The sequence below is a fragment of the Pristis pectinata genome, chromosome 4 (assembly GCF_009764475.1).
Source record: "Pristis pectinata isolate sPriPec2 chromosome 4, sPriPec2.1.pri, whole genome shotgun sequence".
Taxonomy (NCBI): domain Eukaryota; kingdom Metazoa; phylum Chordata; class Chondrichthyes; order Rhinopristiformes; family Pristidae; genus Pristis; species Pristis pectinata.
In genome coordinates this window covers 59405729-59424736 of record NC_067408.1, presented here as the reverse complement: position 1 = coordinate 59424736, position 19008 = coordinate 59405729, and the positions used below count along the sequence as shown (strand labels likewise).

General features: G+C 45.4%; 1 protein-coding gene across 6 annotated transcripts in view; it reads left to right on the top strand.

Moving 5' to 3' along the window:
* Positions 1 to 2434: 2434 nt before the first annotated feature.
* The window catches only part of lrch1 (leucine-rich repeats and calponin homology (CH) domain containing 1), a 216625-nt gene continuing 200051 nt past the window's right edge, over positions 2435 to 19008 (top strand). For all 6 annotated transcript variants that reach the window (XR_007956127.1, XR_007956128.1, XR_007956126.1 and 3 more), the window contains exon 1: positions 2435 to 2878. Coding sequence is in view for 3 of the 6 variants with exons in the window: in XM_052013271.1 (XP_051869231.1) it covers positions 2692 to 2878 (187 nt within the window). In the remaining 3 variants the exon portion in view is untranslated. The remainder of the gene's footprint in view (positions 2879 to 19008) is intronic.

Genomic DNA, 19008 nt, shown 5'->3' with positions numbered 1-19008 from the left:
GGGGGGGGGAGCGTGAGAGAAACCGGTGCTCAAAGAGCAAATTGTATTCTTTGTCCCCACTGAGATTTGTGACTGCTGCAATCTCAAGTCAGGCCTCACACACGCCTGGACTCCATTTTCCATGGAGACTAACTAATGTCATAGTCACAGAGCCCTTTAGCCACTGTAGAGGGCTGAGATGGCATGATGATTTCAAGAGATTGTAGCCTTCCCCAAAGCGCATGCATTCACAGACTGTGCTCATGAAGTATTATGGAGACCTCCCTGTCTGTATTCCTTATCTGTAGCCCCACATAAAGAACATGTGGTTACTGTTCATTACCAGCCTGTCCAGGTCCCTCTGTAACTATAGGAGCAAGCTCCATTCCCTCTTGCATCATTGGAGCATTCATACTTGAAGGAGAAGCACTCCCCAGTGGACCAAAGAAGGGGATGGGGATGGGGTGGTGGAGGGGAATTTGCCATAGAACAGTACAGCACAATACAGGCCCCTCGGCCCACCATGTTGTGCCGACCTTCAAACCACACCTGAGACTATCTAACCCCTTCCTCCCACATATCCCTCTATCTAAAATTCTTCCATATGCTTATCTAACAATCTCTTGAACTTGACTAACGTATCAGCCTCCACCACCACCCCAGGCAGCGCATTCCATGCACCAACCACTCCCCGGGTGAAAAACCTCCCTCTGACATCTCCCTTGAACTTCCCACCTATTACCTTAAAGCCATGCCCACTTGTATTGAGCATTGGTGCCTTGGGAAAGAGGCACTGGCTGTCCACTCTATCTATTCCTCTTAATATTTTGTATACCTCTATCATGTCTCCCCTCATCTTCCTTCTCTCCAATGAGTAAAGCCCTAGCTCCTTTAGTCTCTCCTCATAATCCATACTCTCTAATCCAGGCAGCATCCTGGTAAATCTCCTCTGCACCCTTTCCAACACTTCTACATCCTTCCTATAATGAAGCGACCAGAATTGGACACAGTACTCCAAGAGTAGTCTAACCAGAGTTTTGTAGAGCTGCATCATTACCTCGCGGCTCTTAAACTCTATCCCATGACTTATGAAAGCTAACATCCCATAAGCTTTCTTAACTACCCTATCCACCTGTGAGGCAACTTTCAGTGATCTGTGGATATGAACCCCCCAGATCCCTCTGCTCCTCTACACTCCCCAGAATCCTGCCATTTACCTTGTACTCCGCCTTGGAGTTTGTCCTTCCAAAATATACCACCTCACAACTTCTCCAGATTGAACTCCACCTGCCACTTGTCAGCCCAGCTCTGCATCCTATCAATATCCCTCTGTAAGCTTCGATAGCCCTCCACACTATCCACAACACCATCGATCTTTGTGTCATCTGCAAACTTGCTAACCCAGCCTTCCACCTAAGTCTAAGTCATCTAAGTCATTAATAAATATCACAAACAGTAGAGGTCCCAGAACCGATCTGTGGGGGTGGGGTGGGGACGAGGGGAGGATCATCCTTTTCTGGGTCTATTGTGCAGAGGTGTTCCATTCCCAACCATACGCTATGAACTTCTGTTCTGATATCTCCTATATTTGGTTAAGTGCACTCTTTCGAAGTTGAATTTATTGTCATATGCTCACACTAAGCATCCTGGCCCCCCTCTCAACAGCATCCCTGACCATCAAACTTCATAGCAAGGGCCTGGAAACTGTGGATCACTTTCCTTACCTCAGGAGGCACCTCTCAATGAAGATGATAAAATTCACCACCACCTTCTCTGTACATCCTGCACCAGCACAGCCTTCAGTCAACTTGGAAGAGAGTAATCATTGACCAAGACTTCCAATGCTGCGCTAAGTTCATGACCTACTTAGCTGCAATGATTTTGCCCAGAGATGTGGACTATCTACAACATGCACCACAAAGCACCAATGCTGCCTTCCACAGAATCGTCCAATTCCAAGTACAGATGTTAACCAACATCAGTATCCTCACCCACATCAACAGCATTAAGCCCCTTATCACCTTCAACTAGCTCTAGTGGATGGGTCACATCTTCTGCATGCTCAACTCCAGACCCCAAAGTTGGCCCTCTATTCTGAGCTCCATCACAGCAAGACATTTCCAGGAGGGCAAGGAAGAATGTTCTCAAAGTTTCCTTAAGAAATATAATACCTGCACCTACTTGTGGGAATCCCTGGCCCAAGAGCGCCCAAACTGGTGGAAGATATCAAGCCAATGGGTGGTGAGCGACAGGTCTGGTGAGAGTCCCACCTGTGGCCTGCAGTAACTGGCTGTGCCTGGTCAGACCCTGAGTGGGACAAGCCTGAAGAAGAAGAGTGGACCGAACAGTGGCTGCCCTGCAGTGAGAGGAGGGACCAGTGGGTGGAGCAGTCTCAGAGGGGCGGGCCTGTGGGGATGTGAGTGGGCGGTGCTGTCTCAGGCAGCAGAGGGCGAGTGGCGGAGCTGTCTCTCCTCAGTGAGGGGCAGGGACCAGTGGAGGGGCGGGGCCGTCGTGCGGCGTTGTCCCCGTCCTGCGGTTCCCGCTGCCACCAGCAGGCCGCGCTGCCGCTCTCCTCCCCTGCTCCGCCCGCCGGGCTCCGGGCTCCGCCTCACTCGGCTTTCCTCTGGCGGGCGGTGCGCAGTGGGAAATGAGGAGCGGTGGACCGGCGGGGCCTGAGCGACAGCCGTATTGAGCCGGCGGGGCTGGGCGACCATGGCGGCGGAAGGCCCAGGTCCGGGCGCGGGTCTCAGCGGCGGGGGCGCGGCCCCACTGGCCCGCAGTCTGGAGCGGGCGCTGGCCGAGGCCGCGGGCTCCGGGACCCTGGGTTTGAGCGGCCGCAAACTGAAGGAGTTCCCGCGGAGCGCGGTCGGACACGACCTGAGCGACACCGTGCAAGCAGGTGGGTGCTAACCAACCATAACTAGCGTAACCCGCCGGTCAGGCATCGCCACACCTGTGCCAGGAATGTGACTTAGTGGGAAGTTTACTGGCGTTAACTTGCTGCAACTAGTATACCTGGTGGTGTTGGGGTATGTGGCTGGAGTTAACTAGTTTAACTACTGTAATGATGACTAGCATAACTACCAGGTGCAGGAGATCACTAAGCACGTGCAAGCTGGGACGGGCTGGCCAGCGTCGGGCAGTGAGCATTTGGTCAGCCTACCCACTGCCTGAGTGCTGGGATACCACTGCGTGGGATCAGGCTCTTCGGGCCAATGAGTTCATACCATCCATTGGGAACCGATGTGGAGCGAGGGTACTGGCAATGTTTGCTCCGTTGAAGGGGGATGTCCAGGAGGATGTGTAGGAAGCTTGCACGACCCCGGTCTGCCCTTAGGTTGATGCTACATCTGACAGTGCTGCACCAGTCGACGGGACGGGGTCTGCGTGCACCCGGGACGTCTGGAGTAGGGCTTGAACTCACGACGTGTAGCTGTGGCCAAAGCCCCGACCTGCTGAGCACCGACTTTACCGGTGCAGTTGAGATGTGGGCATTATTGATGGGGAGCTTTACTGGCTGTCAATCGTGCGAGGAAATAAGCACTCCTTTTTTTTGGTTTCCAAGAAATAAAATATGTGACTGTGCCACAGGGATCGGTGCTGGAGCTTCAACATTTTCCAGTTTATGTAATTGACTTAGATAATTGGTTGCTAAGTTTTTGGGTGATACAAAGGTAGGTAACAAGTTGTGAAGAGGACACATGGTGGGTACACTGATATAGATCAGTGAGTGGGCAAAGATCTGGCAAATGGGGTATAATATTTGAAATTCTCTAAGTGGGATGAAGGAATCATATTATCTCAATAATGAGAGGTTGCAGAGTATTGAAAAAGAGGGATCTGAGTGTCCTGGTGCACGGTTTGCGAAAGCCTGGTATGCAGGTACATCAAGTAATTAGGAAAGCTAACAACATTATTGTTTATTGCTAGTGAGCTTTCTCGTCAGTTACATAGAGCATGTGTTATATCACATTTGAGATTGTCTTACGAGGAGAGGAAATGCTTGTATCTGCTGGAGTTTAGAAGAGAAAGAAGGGACTTGAGGTTTATAAGATCCAAAGGAGACTTGACAGGATAGCTGTGGAGGGGATATTTCCTCCTGTGGGAGAATATGGAATTTGAGGTCATTGTCTAAACGTAAAGGATCATCCATTTAATATAAATGTGGTGTTTCTCTCAAAAGGGTCTTTGAAACTGTCTTCTCAAAGTACGGTGGAACCAGAATCTTTGATGAGCAAGAGGGTGAATGTTTACCAGGGTCTCCACATGTGTGGTGCGTGTTGGCCCCCTGTTGGTGCATGGTGCATGACTGACGTCCAAGATGTCTGGAGATGAACCTTGCTCTGATGTTTGTGCTGATCATTCCCCAGCTATTGAATGTGTGATGACCACCATCAGTGAAGGTTGGAGCCCCTCAGCTGGAATCCAGCTGGGGACTGCATGCCTCGATCAATGACCGGCTTGTGTGGCTTCCTGCTCCCTGTCTCTACACGAGGACAATGGCACCTGTGGAGCTGTGGTTAGCTCTCTCCATTCTCCACAGGTTAATGGGGAGATCTCACAAAGCAGCCAGCAACGTGGGTTGAGTCAGGAAGACCACTGGCTCTGACTCTGTTGCTGAGGGCCTGATATGGGAAGGTGCTTTGTTTTGCACTGTACCCACATGCTGTAGATGAGGATGCTGCAGTATTGGACATATGTCTGCAGTAGGTACTGATCTCTTCCACCCTGACTTGCTGAGGCTTTTAGGTAGTGCACTCCATCCCTGGAGTAGCCACTCCACTGGTGAGCACACATGCAGAAAGGAGTGCTCTTTGTGCCACTATGTGCAGTGGCTGCTGTGGGTAAAGAAAGGGGAGTTGTACACTGTGCAATGGGTTTATACATTGAATCTGGAGGGAGTATACCTGTATTGTACACTGTACCTTGAAGGAGTACATGGACTTCTACACTTTGCATGGAATTATTATCTAGGGATTGAATCTTGGATTAAGTGCCAGGGTGGGGGATGGTGAGGGGTTTGTATGCAACAGTGAGTTCATAAGGGTTGTACATGGTGTCTGAAGTGAGTCTAGAGATGTAGATATTGGAGATGTACTTGGTGTCTAGAGGGAGTACAGGAGCTTCAGTGAGATTCAGGATTACTATTGAAGTTGTGGCCACCACCCAAGGAAGGGTATAGTTGTTTTAGAAATAGTGCAACAAAGGTGCATTAGATTAATTCCTGGGATTGGGGGCTTATCCTGTGAGGACATTGGATTTATACTTTCTGGACTTCAGAGAGGTTAGAAATGATCTCATTGAAACAGGGGATTTGGAGGGTAGATACTGATAGATTGATCCCTGGGTTGAAGAGTGTGAGACCTACTCATGCATAGAGGTCAGCTGCTCAGGACCGAGATGAGAAACTTCTTCACTTCGGTTTGGAAATTATGGAATTGTTTACCCCAAAATTAATGGGTGCTGTACATATTCAAGTCTGAGATGCCTATATGGAATCAAGGATATGTGGATCTGGCAAGCAAGTGGAAATGAGAATCAGAAACAATGTTATTGAATGGCAGAGGAGACGAGCAGTGTAGACAACTCTGCTCCCTATTAAATATCTCTTACTGAATTTATAATAAAACTTAAAGGTTTGCATGGAGATCATGTCTGTGAAAGAGTCAAACGATTAAGTGCCTTCTCAACAGATGTTTAGTATGATACTAAATGGTGCTGTGTGGTTTGGAACATGTTCAAAGCTGGCCAGACAGCTGCCTAATGCTGATGGCCATCAGTTTCTGCAGGTTGATAGGTGGAGGTAATCATTTGACTGAACACCAGTAGATTGTCCCATATTTAAATAGTGAATCCAGTTTTACTGGTGGGTCCAAGGAATGATGTCTGAATTGATTCTAGTTCCAGAATGAAGATGGAAAACATTAGCACTCCTTGATTACAACTTCCTGATTATGTTTGGGAAATCCAAGCAAATTCAGATCCTTCCTCTTTGCACCTGGTGGAAGAAAAACAGCTTTATTTTTAAACAGCAACAGTCCTGTGAAAGGTCCCCAGTGCAGGTGGTTCACAAACACTTCACTTAAGCTTCTAACTAGGTTCTGAGGGTGTTGCAAAATGCTTTTGGTAAAATCAATTACATTCACTGTACCACTGTCGCAAATACAACTGTGAATCTTGTTGCCTTGCCATTCTTAGAAACATAAAAAAACTATAGCACAATTCAGGCCCTTCGGCCCACAAAGCTGTGCCGAACATGTCCCTACCCTAGAAATTACTAGGCTTACCCATAGCTCTCTATTTTGCTCAGCTCCATGTACCTATCTAACAGTCTCTTGAAAGACCCTATCGTATCCACCTCCTTCTTGTATTCTTGTTGCTTTGCCATTCTTGTTGGTTGAGGAAGGAATATTTTCATTTTGGTGCATCAAGAGCACTCTCATTCCCCCACAATTGTTTTCCCTGCAATTTATTGTCCCCACATTCCTGTCAATTCGGGACTCTTCAGTCAACTTCTGAGACTCTACCTCCACACTGGGGACAATTTGCATGTCTTTAGGATGTGGGAGGAAACTGGAGTACCCAGAGGAAACCCATGCAGTCCCAGGGAGAATGTGCAAACTCCACGCAGACAGCACCTGAGGTCAGGATTGACTACCAGTTGCTGGAGCTGCAAGGCAGTGGCTCTACTAGCTGCACCATTGTGCCATCCCTGGTATTGGTCAACATTTATGGATCTATTACGTTGAGGCAGACTGGCCCTCATATTATCACAACATCTGCAATACTCCTGCGTCCTCCAAGTGCTGCCTTGAGGTGTTGCCTACATATGTCTTTGAGCTCTGGAGGGGTGCTTGAACCTGCAAATTCATGGCTTAAAGGCAAGATTGATGGGGTTTGGGGGCATGCAGGAGAATGGGCTTAAACCCACAATTTTCATATTTAGAGATAAGGTTGGACAGTTAGAACCAAGGCTTTACTAGATTTAAAACAGAGACAAATAGATTTGAAAATATCCATTTCAAAGCACAGTGCTACAACCAACTGGTCAGTTTAGATGTAACTACTGAATAAAATCAGTTGTTTTATGTGACTGCCCATACCTGAATAAGGTATTACTGATTTCACCAGTTTGTTGCTGCTCTGACAAAATGTCCATTAGCACATTAAGCAGTGCTGCTCCCGACCCTTCTCAGTGCTTGAAATTGGTGGCTGTCCACCAGAAAGAAAGCAGAAGGAAACTGGTACTCTTCTCTCTGTTGGCATCTACACCCATTCTCTCAGCTGGATCCATCTACTGGGAGGTTCCATTTCATTTCACAAGAAAAATGATTGGACAATCTCGGTCAGAACCAGGAGCACCTTGACCACTTTGTAATCCATTGATTTCTGGTGGCAATCCCGCACTGAGCCGGTGCATCTCAAGCTCCCTGACCCCTCCAGAGAGTGTAGTCAACATCCCCTGTCCTAGGATGTTTGGTGACATTTCCCCATGCCCTAGGGAGGGCCTTCAGTGTCCTCTTATGCAAGGATTACCGATGCCCATTTGTTCCTGGGTTCTATTTATCCCATGAACAGGCAAACATGTTTGGCTTGGGGTGTGTAGAGGGGTGGTGGTGGTGGTGGGGTGGGGGGGGTGTGTGAGTGAGGAGACAGGAGGTGGGAGTTGTGTGTCGTCATCATATTCTGTAATGCAGTGAGGATCCCTTCCTGTCTGTTTGAGATGGGGTTGGGTATCACATCATATTCTGTCACTGGTATTCTTGCTACAGTAGCATCACCTGTAATTACACTGAAAACTGCCTTTGCTGCATGCAGGCTGTCTATTTAGAGCAGTAGATGGATCGATGTCTTCAAGGGAAGTGATTAATCAGCTGGTGAGCAATTCTGGATCCTTGATCGTTGAGCTATATTAAAGGCCTTGCTGCATTCCTGGCTGTGAATGGTATTTAAAGTGCTGCAAAGAGTCTGGTTGACACCCGCCCCCCCCCCCCCCCCCCCCCATTCCACAAATTATAGTCCCTGAGCCTGGGATGAAGGAAGTGTTGGAAACAAAGGAACATATTCAAAGTTGCAGCTAATGACTGTGAAATGCGGATGCTGTGCTTCAGGGGAGTTCTGACACTGTCTAATCACAGAAATCAGTTGAGTAACATTGCCATCAGGCACGGTAATACTTTACAACACTTTGAATCTGGTAAGAGCGTTGCAGGCAGAGGATATGTTAGACTTATCCTTGTTGTTGACTGTCCAAGCCTGGGCTAACGCTAGCCTTGGGCTGGTTGTTTGAAAATGTACAGCGGCACTGGAAATGGTTTATTAATGATTTCTCTTCCAGTTGACTATTTTCCAAAAAACTTCATAAAATTTTGCAGATATGTAATGCAGAATATTCAAAAGAAAATCACTGTTCATTGTGAATTGTATGGCATAAGAAGGTTCACTCAAAAACAATTTTTGTTCTGATGTAAAGTGAATCTTACTTCCTTTACGTATTTGAGTAGGAGTGGTTCACACATGATGTTTCCTGTACTGCAGGAGTTAACTGGACTGGAATGTTGGAGCTGAGATTCTCCACCTTGTAGTATTGTGTTCCTAGAGGCATTGTTTAACAGTGCTGCTCTGAAGTCCACCAGGGTGCTTTGTCATGTTAGTTATAGTTTTCTGAATCTGGTTGTGGCTCCAAAGGACAAACCACTGGGATCTGGCAAACTGCTTGTGGGTCACATTAACATTCTCCAGTTGGATTCCATGCCTCCTAGCTCAACCCCGATGCATGGAGTCCCACTGCAGTGTTTACTGACTGTCAGACATGTGTATTGAATTAATCAAGTCCTGGCCCTGTTGTGCACTGGGTCTACAGGATAAATCTGTTTAAATCCAGGAAATTTGTGTGGTGACAGTGTAGGAATGTGGCAGATGCAAATTACGTCTTTTTCTACTCGGGACCTGGTGCACACTGGGTTTAATTCCTAGGGAATCTGTCAAAAGAATGCTTCTGCTGCCTAATGTAGAGCCAGCCTGACATGGAGGCAGGTCAGCCCTGGGCTTTCTGCATCTGTTTTATCACGGCTGTCATCTTCACATGCCAAATACATGAGGCTGAGGACCAAAGCTGCCTGCAGGCCAGGGAGGTTCAGCTGCAGTGGTATCAGTAAAACAGCAGTTTTGCAACATTACTGTTGCCTACAGATATGTTGAGAGCTGTCTTTGCAGCACAGAGCCTGCCTTTCTAGAGCAATCAATGTACTGATATTTGGAGGGGGCAGGAGGGTTGGTAAGCAATTCAGTCATTGAATGCTTTGGTCCTCAGTCTTTGAAATTTTTGCAGCAATTTTTGATTGCTAATTGAATTAGCACCCCTTTGAATGTTCATTTTTAACAAAGGTTAAAGTAAAATTCAGGCATAGATGACTCCAGTGATGCATTAATCAGATATGTATTTTAGTTCCTATTGTACTGTTGTAGCCACAGAAAGGAACTCAGTAATGGTGTTTACAAAAGTATTTTAGCTATAAGACAGTGAAAGGATCATCTCAGCAGGAATTCTGGCAGCTCTTGAGATTCTGTCCTTATTCAGCACTTAGAATTGTTATGAATACTTACTTTAAACATAATTGTTTTAAGGAACCAGAGCTGCAGGCATCTTTTCCTACTTGTTGACAGCCCATAAAATAATTACATTTGGAAATCACCTTTTCTGAGTGACCATTTTGGTCTTCATTAAACTAATTTCCCTGGAATGGTAATTCTCCAATGTCCTATTCAAACTCAGCAGTAGTTTCCTGTTCACACATGCAGTTATGATGGACCATGAGTTGTTTTTTATTTTTTTTTATTTACAATGTGGTAACAGGCCCTTCTGGCCCAACGAGTCTGTGCCACCCATTTTAAACCCAAATTGACCTACCCCGTATATCTTTTAGAATGTGGGAGGAAACTGGGGCACCCGGAGGAAACCCACGCAGACACGGGAGAAGGTACAAACTCCTTACAGACAGCAACGGGAATCGAACCCTGATCACTGGCACTGTAATAGCGTCGCGCTAACTGCTACACTACCGTGCCATTTGTGCAAACAAAACTGCAAATGCTGGAGATCTGAAATAAAAGCAAAATGCTGGAGATACTCAGCAGGTCAGGCAGCATCTGTAGAAAGGGAAACAGTTAATGTTAACTCTTTTTCCCTCCACAGATGCTGCCTGACTTGCTGAGTACCCGGCACTTTCTGCTGTTATTTGTAATTGTAGAAGGTCCTGTTCACACAGCTGGTTATGAGTGAACAATTATGAGTCGAATGTCCAATTCACACTCAAAAGAAATTATGCAATGTTCAACTCTTATTAGCAGTGACAGTTATTTGTTGTGCACTAATAGCTGTAATTTTGCACTTTTCAGTTCAGAGCCAGCTCTAATTGTGTGAAGTTTTGTTCACAAACAGGTATCTTTTTCTTGCCTCATTCTCTCCTTCACTGTAATAGCGTCGCGCTAACTGCTACACTACCGTGCCATTTGTGCAAACAAAACTGCAAATGCTTCATCTTTTTAGTTGACACTATGGCACTCCCCCTCTCTCTCTCTCCCCCCCCCCCCACCCCCAGAACCCACCTCCGTAACTATGCTTTTAGTTGCTAATCCTTGTATCACCATTGCCTCAGTAACTGCCTTTGTCTTATTGTTGTGAGGTGCTTTGGGACATTTTTCAGCTTTAAAGTGGTTGTACAAAGGCATGTTGCAATATCAGAACAGAGAACGTCCCAGCTCTTTGCTTTGGGGTCTCCCAACAGAAGGAATATAAAGAATGCAAAGTGCTTTCCTGTTAAGTTAATAGCCACACTTGTACCACCTTCCTCTCTCAAGGGAATTGCTTTACTTCCCTTGCTGTAACCTACATTACCTGGCTTTGATGCTGCACTGTTGGTGATTTATTGGCAATGATAAGGCAAACAAGGTACAAATCAGAGAGGCCGACTGTGGCAATCAGAGGGGTTTTTCCAGTCTTTCTGATAATCATTGCATTTAAAGGGAAGTTTAAAATTTCAAGTAGCTCAGTAGTGGTAACTGGTTACTAAATACCACAATACTAAACAGGATACTGGAACCATAGATTAGAGCAATTGTATGTGGATTGGTGTGAGTGGGGCAGCCATCAGGAAACAAACCAAAAAACTGTCCTAGAGAACTACAGGCACAAAGTTGTGAGTATAAGGATACAAACAAGTATTGAATTTATTTTTTAACCCTTAATGGTGATTTTTGCAGGCATAACACATCTTTTGCTAGGTGTTGTCCAGCATCATTTTCCAAAGGCAGAGGCTGTCTTTTGCAGAGTAAGGCAGCCTTCCTCTCTTACAGCACTGATTTACTTTAGAAGTTAATAACCTAAAATGGTTTAGTCTAATAATGGGGGACTGAACTAACTTTCCCACCATTGCTAGTTTCAGTCACAGGCAGGAAGTGAAATTTAGGGATCTGTACCTTTGGCCGTCATTACTCTCAACAGAAAACAGTAATGATTGTGTCAATCTTGGTGCAGTTGCACATCATGGACTTAAATTGGATTTGAACAGTGGATCCTAAAGGTCAATGCTTGAACCCACTTTATGTTTCCTGGACCTGCTGCATTTTTATGGAACTTTGCATGAAAACCAAATGGAAAAAGTAGCTGATCAGAGGGTTCCCTTGGGGTGTGATAGAATGATGATATCACATTTAGTTCTACTGAGAGTTTGTGTTGTATCTCTAGCAACCTCCCAGGCCAGTGTTTCTTTTGTACCATTAATATGCATGAAAATGGAACATTGTGTAATGAAAGTTCTCCCAACATTTGAACTTTGACAGATTATGTTGAGGAGCCTTCAAGTTCCATGACAAGTTGTACAAGGTGAGCAACCTCAACAAAAAAAAATATTTTGGATGAGTTAGTTGTTGTCAAGGAAGGAGAGTCCATCAAACTGACAGTCAGGGGATTAAAAAAAACTGCAGCTAAAGTCATTGGAAACAGGCCATTCAGTCCACCACATCCACACTGACCAGTGGGTATCCATCCATATTAGTCCCATCTTTCAGCACTTGGTCCATAGTCTTCTATGTCTGGGTGATTTAAGTGCTCATCTGGACACTTGTTAAATGCTGTCAGCGACTCTGCTTCCACCATTCTCTCTGGCAGTGCATTCACCACTCTGTGAAAGGTCCCCCTTGGATCACCTCTAAATCTCTTCACCCTTACCCTAAACCTATGTCCTTCTAGTTATTCATCTCTTAAGAGGAAATGTTTCCTGCAGTCCAACCTATCTATACCCCTCAATTTTGTTTATCTCAGTCATGACCCCTCTCAACCTCCCCCACCCCAGGGAAAACAGACCCAGTTTCTTCTCATAACTGAAATGCTCCATCTCAGGCAACATCCTGGTTAATCTGCTCTGTACCCTCACCAGCATATTATTCATATAATGTGGAGATCAGAACTGCACATATGGCCAAAGTTTGACTGATGTTTTATAAAGTTGGACCATAACCTCCCTGCTCTTGTATTCAGTGCCCCAACATCCCATGTGCCACCTTAACCACTTAAATCTACCTGTATCTTTGGACCTGTACACCAAGGTCCATTTGTCTGTCAGTACTCCCTGGGACCTTCCCATTCATGGTGTGAGTCCAAGCCTCATTCGTACTCCCAAAATGCATTCCCTCACATTTGTTAGATGCAGGACTCCGAAACAAAAACAGAACTGCTGGAAGAACTCAGCCAGTCAAGCAGTGTCTGGGTTGCCTGACCTGGTTCAACTAGTTTCTCTCTCCACGGATGCTGCTTGACTGGTTGAGTTCTTCCAGCATTTGTTTTTGATCTGGCAGAGTCCTGCTGAAATCTTACCCTTTTGTTGGCATAAAATTGACCACACTTGAATTGTTGGCAGGTCTTCCTAATTGTCCACTTTACTGACCAAGTAAAAAGAACCTTGTCTGCAGGGGCTGCTTGGGTGTCACTGAAATGTTGCTATTTTGGATAAGTCATCTGTGTGTAGGTGAATGGAATATTGTCTTAAACTAAATTCATTCAGTTCTAAGACTGCCCATTGTAATAAGATCGTCAGATTTTTAAGCAACATCGAATGTGTCTTGTGCCAACATCACTATTGCATACCACAATTGATTGATCAGTGTACTTGAGACACAGTTCACTATAGTAAGCCACATATATTGTTTCAGGAAAGATTGACTGCAAAACCTTTTTTCCTAAAATGAAGCACACATTGCTATGGGTTGTGAGGTGATTGATATGTGGATAACATAGGAACATTTGTTGAATCTTCCAAAATTTCCCAAATTCTGGAGCAGTCACAGCAGATTGGAAGGTAGCAAATATGCAGTATTGAAGAAGGGAGAGGGAAGGAGCTGTTAATCTCATCCATTATGGGCAGTGTTGGAATCTATGATTAGGCTGTGTTAATCAGGCCACTAATGTGAACAGGCTGAATTAACATGGTTTTATGAAAAAGTAATCATGCTGGATAAGTCTAACAGTTTCTTGAGGGTGCAATTGGGAGCAATGGATAAGGGGAATAAGATGTAGTATATCTGGAAAAACACCTGAAAATCACCTCAAAAGATTGTTACATAGTAAAGGCTCATGCTTGTCCCAATTAGCTTGGATAGATAAGAAAAAAGTGGCTCTTTTTCAAGTCAACACTGTTATTACTTGTGACGTGTCACTGGATCACAGTTCAAAGTATCCATGGTCACAGAGAGAACATGCAAACTCCACACAGCACCCAAGCTCACGACTGAACGCAGGTTACTGGAACTGAGACAGCAGCTCTACAGCTGTGCTACTGTCTCCCCTCCTGGGTGAGGAGATTTCTATTCTTATGTACACATATTCCCAGGCCAACATTGTTAGATAGTTGACTTAGTACTCTTACATTTAACTTGAATTTATTCAGGTGGGGTGATGAAAGTGCACTCTTTCTTGGAAATGTCAGCAATTTCTTTTCCCCAGCTTACTCTGGATGCAGTTGGTGAGGAGGAGATCAAAAGGAAGTTTGGTTTAGGACACTGCCTGAAGGTTCAGCTCCTCCAATTGTACTATAAGAGATGCTGTATTGACTTTGTGCTCTTTAACAGATCTTTTCTCCTCTCATCAGTTCATGAGTGAAGACTGAATTCATGAAGGTTGCTTGGTGCATTTGTAGTAACAAACGTTTTGAGACATTGTATTTAATACACTATGTTGAGGATTGGTATGGAGTCACAGAGCAGCTTGATCATTTTTGCCATCTGCATTGTGTGGTGACAATATTGGAATGTAACAGATGCACAGGAAATGAGTGAGTCCTGCATTCACTGAGGCTGCTCTTGTTCATTTTCATGCCAAAAATATTAAGTTGCATTCAAAGTGCTGTGTATTATTAATCTTCGTGCAGATAGGATGTGAAGCTGTGTTCTTGGGATATAATAACAGGAATGGCTAAATGTTTTCATTGACTGTGATGTCCAATTGAAATGGAGAAGGAATATGCAGGGTCAACGCTGCTGTGGGATTTAGTTCTGATTAGATGACAATAGTGCTGCAGCTTCTCAAAGTAGTTGATGGCACCATTTGAACACATTTAATGATGACTTGTACTTCATCCAATAAATTTTTGAAAATCAAACTTTTGTTATACTGATACCAGAAGGGGGATTTGTAAATATTGGTTTGGTATTAGAGGATTGCTGATTTAAGCAAGCTAGCATGATTGGGTACTGGTAAGTTGCAGTTTCACTATTGAAGGTGGAATTAATGAGTGCTGGGAGTACAGGTAGTTGCATTTCCTTAACATTGTGGAGTTTGTGGGAGCTGTTTAGTGAGGATGGCAGGAACAAATGATTATTGGATTTGTTCATGTTTAAGTTTTATTTTCATAAACTATCCCATAGTTTGAGCAAGGCAAAGTTTCAGGTAAAACCATGTCTGTTGAGTGCTTGAAATGAGGTCAGTAGTTTAGCATTTGGGACCAAGATAAATTCCTTCACTTAGACATTTGTGAATCTTTGGCATTCTCTATCTAGGGGTTCTTGGAAGCTTAGGCATTGAGTACATTCACATCAGACCAATAGATTTATCCAGAGATGTGGGGATCAGACAGGAAATAGGAGCTCAGTGATTAAATGATGAGCAGGTACCTGGGTAATGGAGTGTATGTTTTGCTGTTTATCATTTTAACCCAAATGTCTTCAGAATACAAATTCCTGCAGTGTGTCCTACATGTTTCTGCTATGTTCTGTTGATAAATGTTCTGGGATTTGTCATGGTTATACAGCACAGAAACAGGCCCTTTGGCCTACCATGTCCATGCTGACCACCAGGTACCTATCTACACTAATCCCATTTACCAGCACATTGTCTGAAGCCTTGTCATGGTGTATCAAGACAAGCACTTGTATCATCTCAAATATTGAGTATCTGCCTCCAACCCTCAGTGGAAAATTCTTCCCCCGATCCCATCTGCACCACTTAGCCCTTACCCTAAACCCACACCTTTTACTTTTAAGATACCTCTGCTAAAGGGGAATAGCTTCATATACCCTGTGCCTCTCCTTGCAACAAACATTCCATCCCAGCAACATCCTGGTGAGTTGCCTCTGCACCCTCCGGCATCATCATGTCCTTCCTAAAGGACCCAGAACAGCACAATATTTCAGCTGTGGCTTAACCAATTTAAGTTGTACTACAGCTTCCCTGCTCTTATACTTGTGCCCTGGCTAATGGAAGCCAGCATCCCATGACTTCACCTTCAAGAATCCTTGGACAGAGGTCTCCCATTGCTTAATACACCATCATGTTATCGGCTGTTGCTCTGCTTTGAACCAACCGATTGATATCATCTGTAGCATATCTTCCTCACCATCAACACCACTAATGTATCATCTGAAAACATGCTATTATGCCCAAACTACTAATGCATGTCCCAGCACAGATCCCCATGGTGCACCACTTTTCTAGGCTTCACTTAAAAACAACCCACCATTACCTTCTGCCTCCTGGTATCAAGCCAATTTTCCAACTTGACCTGGATTCCATGGATTCTAATCTTTTGGATCAGCTTCCCCACATAGGATGCAAGATGGCACCAGAGCATGGAGCCTCATTGCAAGCTGCTCTCTGCAGATCCACTCATTATAAATCATTCTACTCTTAAATCTAAATTCTATGCCTGACTTTCTCTGTAGCTGTGACACTTTATTCTGCGTGGTTTTACCTTGTACAACCTCAATGCACCATGTAATGAATTGATCTGTAGGAAATGTGCAAGACAAGTTCCTATCCTCCCCTCCCCCCTCCCTCCCCCCTCCCTCCCTCCCTCCCTCCCTCCCCCCTCCCCTCCCCCTCCCTCCCCCCTCCCCTCCCCCCTCCCCCCTCCCCCCTCCCTCCCCCCTCCCTCCCCCCTCCCCTCCCCCCTCCCTCCCCCCTCCCCTCCCCCCTCCCCCCTCCCCCCCCCCCTCCCCTCCCCTCCCCCCCCTCCCCCCTCCCCCTCCCCTCCCCCCCCTCTCCCCTCCCCTCCCCTCCCCCCCTCCCCCTCCCCTCCCCCCCTCCCCCCCCCTCCCCCCCTCCCCTCCCCTCCCCTCCCCCCCTCCCCCTCCCCTCCCCTCCCCCCCTCCCCCTCCCCCCCTCCCCCCTCCCACTCCCCCCTCCCGTCCCACCTCCCCTCCCCCCTGCCCTCCTCCCCTCCCCCCTCCCCTCCCCCCTGCCCTCCTCCCCTCCCCTCCCCCCTCTCTTCCCCCCCCCCTCCCCTCCCCTCCCCCCTCTCTTCCCCCCCCCCCCCTCTTCCCCCCCCCGCAAAGCCCACAGTCTGAGACCACTGCACACCAAAATCTGCTGTGCTTTTATACATTTAAACAGCTCTGGCTTGAGACAACTGAAATTAATTGACCTCAAACGAGAAGGTCACAATTACATTGGAGGTCCCTGCTCATGGTACCTTGTTTATTTCCTCACCTGAAATTGCAAGCATCAGCTAAAATAAAAACAGCCTGCAAGGATTTAACAGTCAACATTATTAGTTTTGACAATTAACTTAATGTTATTAAAAAGAATTAAACACTCATCCTCACTCGTCAAAGCCACTGAGACCACTACACTCCAAGATATGCTGTTGAATTTGAGCAGTTGGGGATTTCCTGAGGTTGTAAAAGTCCATATTGAAAAGCTGGAGTCACAAGAGATGGTAAATACTGGAATCTGGAGGAACTCAGCAGGTTAGGCAGCATATATGGTGGGAAATGGACAGTCGACATTTCAGGTAGCGACCCTTTATCTGGCCTATTGAAAAGTTCACTGTTTTGTTCTCTGTCTTTTCTTTCTGGCAAAGCTTTTCCCACCCCAAGTACCTATCCACATCTTGTCCCATTCTACCCCTGCTAAATTATCAAATGATTCATTGTACAGATTTGATGCCAGTTAATGGGAATGTGGTTAATGAAGGCATTCTTTTATAGTGGAAGAATTCTTGGGCACAGCAGATTGTTAAAATGCAATGCCTTTTGCACTCTCACTCTTGCCCATTGCCCCACTGCTATTTGTGCCTGCCCCGTCCTAGTCACCCTTGTGCAAGTTATTTATGTTTTCAAGGCACAGTACTGCTGATTTTTTTTTCCCTTGGCTAAGACTCCCCAGCTAGTTGCCAGTGTTACAGGCTTCGAGGTGACTTATCTTGTCAGTTATCTCTATCGTATTGCCCTTGTCAGCACTGTTTTGTTGTGCTCAGTGACTGTAGAGGCTGTGCAGTATTTTGGACTGATTATTAAATGATAAATCAACAACAACCAAGTGCAGACTTTATCCCCAAGTTGGAACTCTGGTATCTTCCATTATTGAGCAGATTGTGAAGTGTCAGCCAGAGTTTATTCAAATTGTTATAGAAGAAGAACCTTATGAAGAACAAAATTTGAGTCAATGCTCTTCCCATTTGAAAATACTAAAAATAAAGCCCTGAAAATATATCTCTATTTACTGTTTAGAAAGTGTCAAACTTTCAGCTGCTATGTTGAGTCCACTGCTGGTTGCTCTGGAGTCTCTGACTGGGAGGCTTCTGGAGCAGCTTCATGAAAGCCATGGGTGTCATTACTGTGCACTGAGAGCCACTGTGGAGTTCATCAACTGCAGGAACCCATGGGGAGTGATTTGATAAGTGACTACTCTATAACTTTCCATTGCAACAGTCAAATAAGTTTCAAGATCCTTTGAATAATGAACCTAATCACTCAAGTATGTTCAACACTTCTATTCACATGCTAAAATGTGTTTCTGAAAGCATATTTTGTTTAATGCACTGCTTTGTCTCTCATAGTATATAAAACATAAAGCTTTTAAGTAAAGCCACCTGTTACAATCTGCATAGATTTAACATTCATGTTTAAATTTTTTCCTTGGATCCTCTAGCCTGACTTATTCAAAATCATATTCCCTCTTTTATGCTTTGTGCCTTGATAGGTGTCTCACTTTCTGAATTACCTACCATCAGACTCTAGGGCCACAGGTCTCTGGTCATTTGTTGTACCTCTCCTCATGCTTTGTTTGTGTTGCTGTCCAAATTCCATATACGGTATAGGCCACTTTCTACAGTGTAATGGCAAAAGTTGAGCCATTCCCTCTCCTGACATCGGAATCAGATATATTATCATTGACTTATATAACATGAAATTTGTTGTTTTGTGGCAGCAGTACAGTGCAAAGACATACAATTACTATAAATTACAAAAATAAGTAAGTAGTACATAAAAAAGGAATAACAATGTAGTGTTGATGGGCCATTCAGAAATCTGGTGGCGGAGGGGGAGGAAGCTGTTCCTGAATCATTGAGTGTGGGTCTTTAGGCTCCTGTATCTCCTCCCCAATGGTAGTAATGAGAAGAGGGCATGCCCTGGATAGTGGGGGTCCTTCGTGATGGATGCTGCCGCCTTGAGGCACCACCTCTTGATGGAGCTGGCTGAGTCTCCAACCCTCTGCAGCCTCTTGTGATCTTGTGCATTGGAGCCGCCATACCAGGC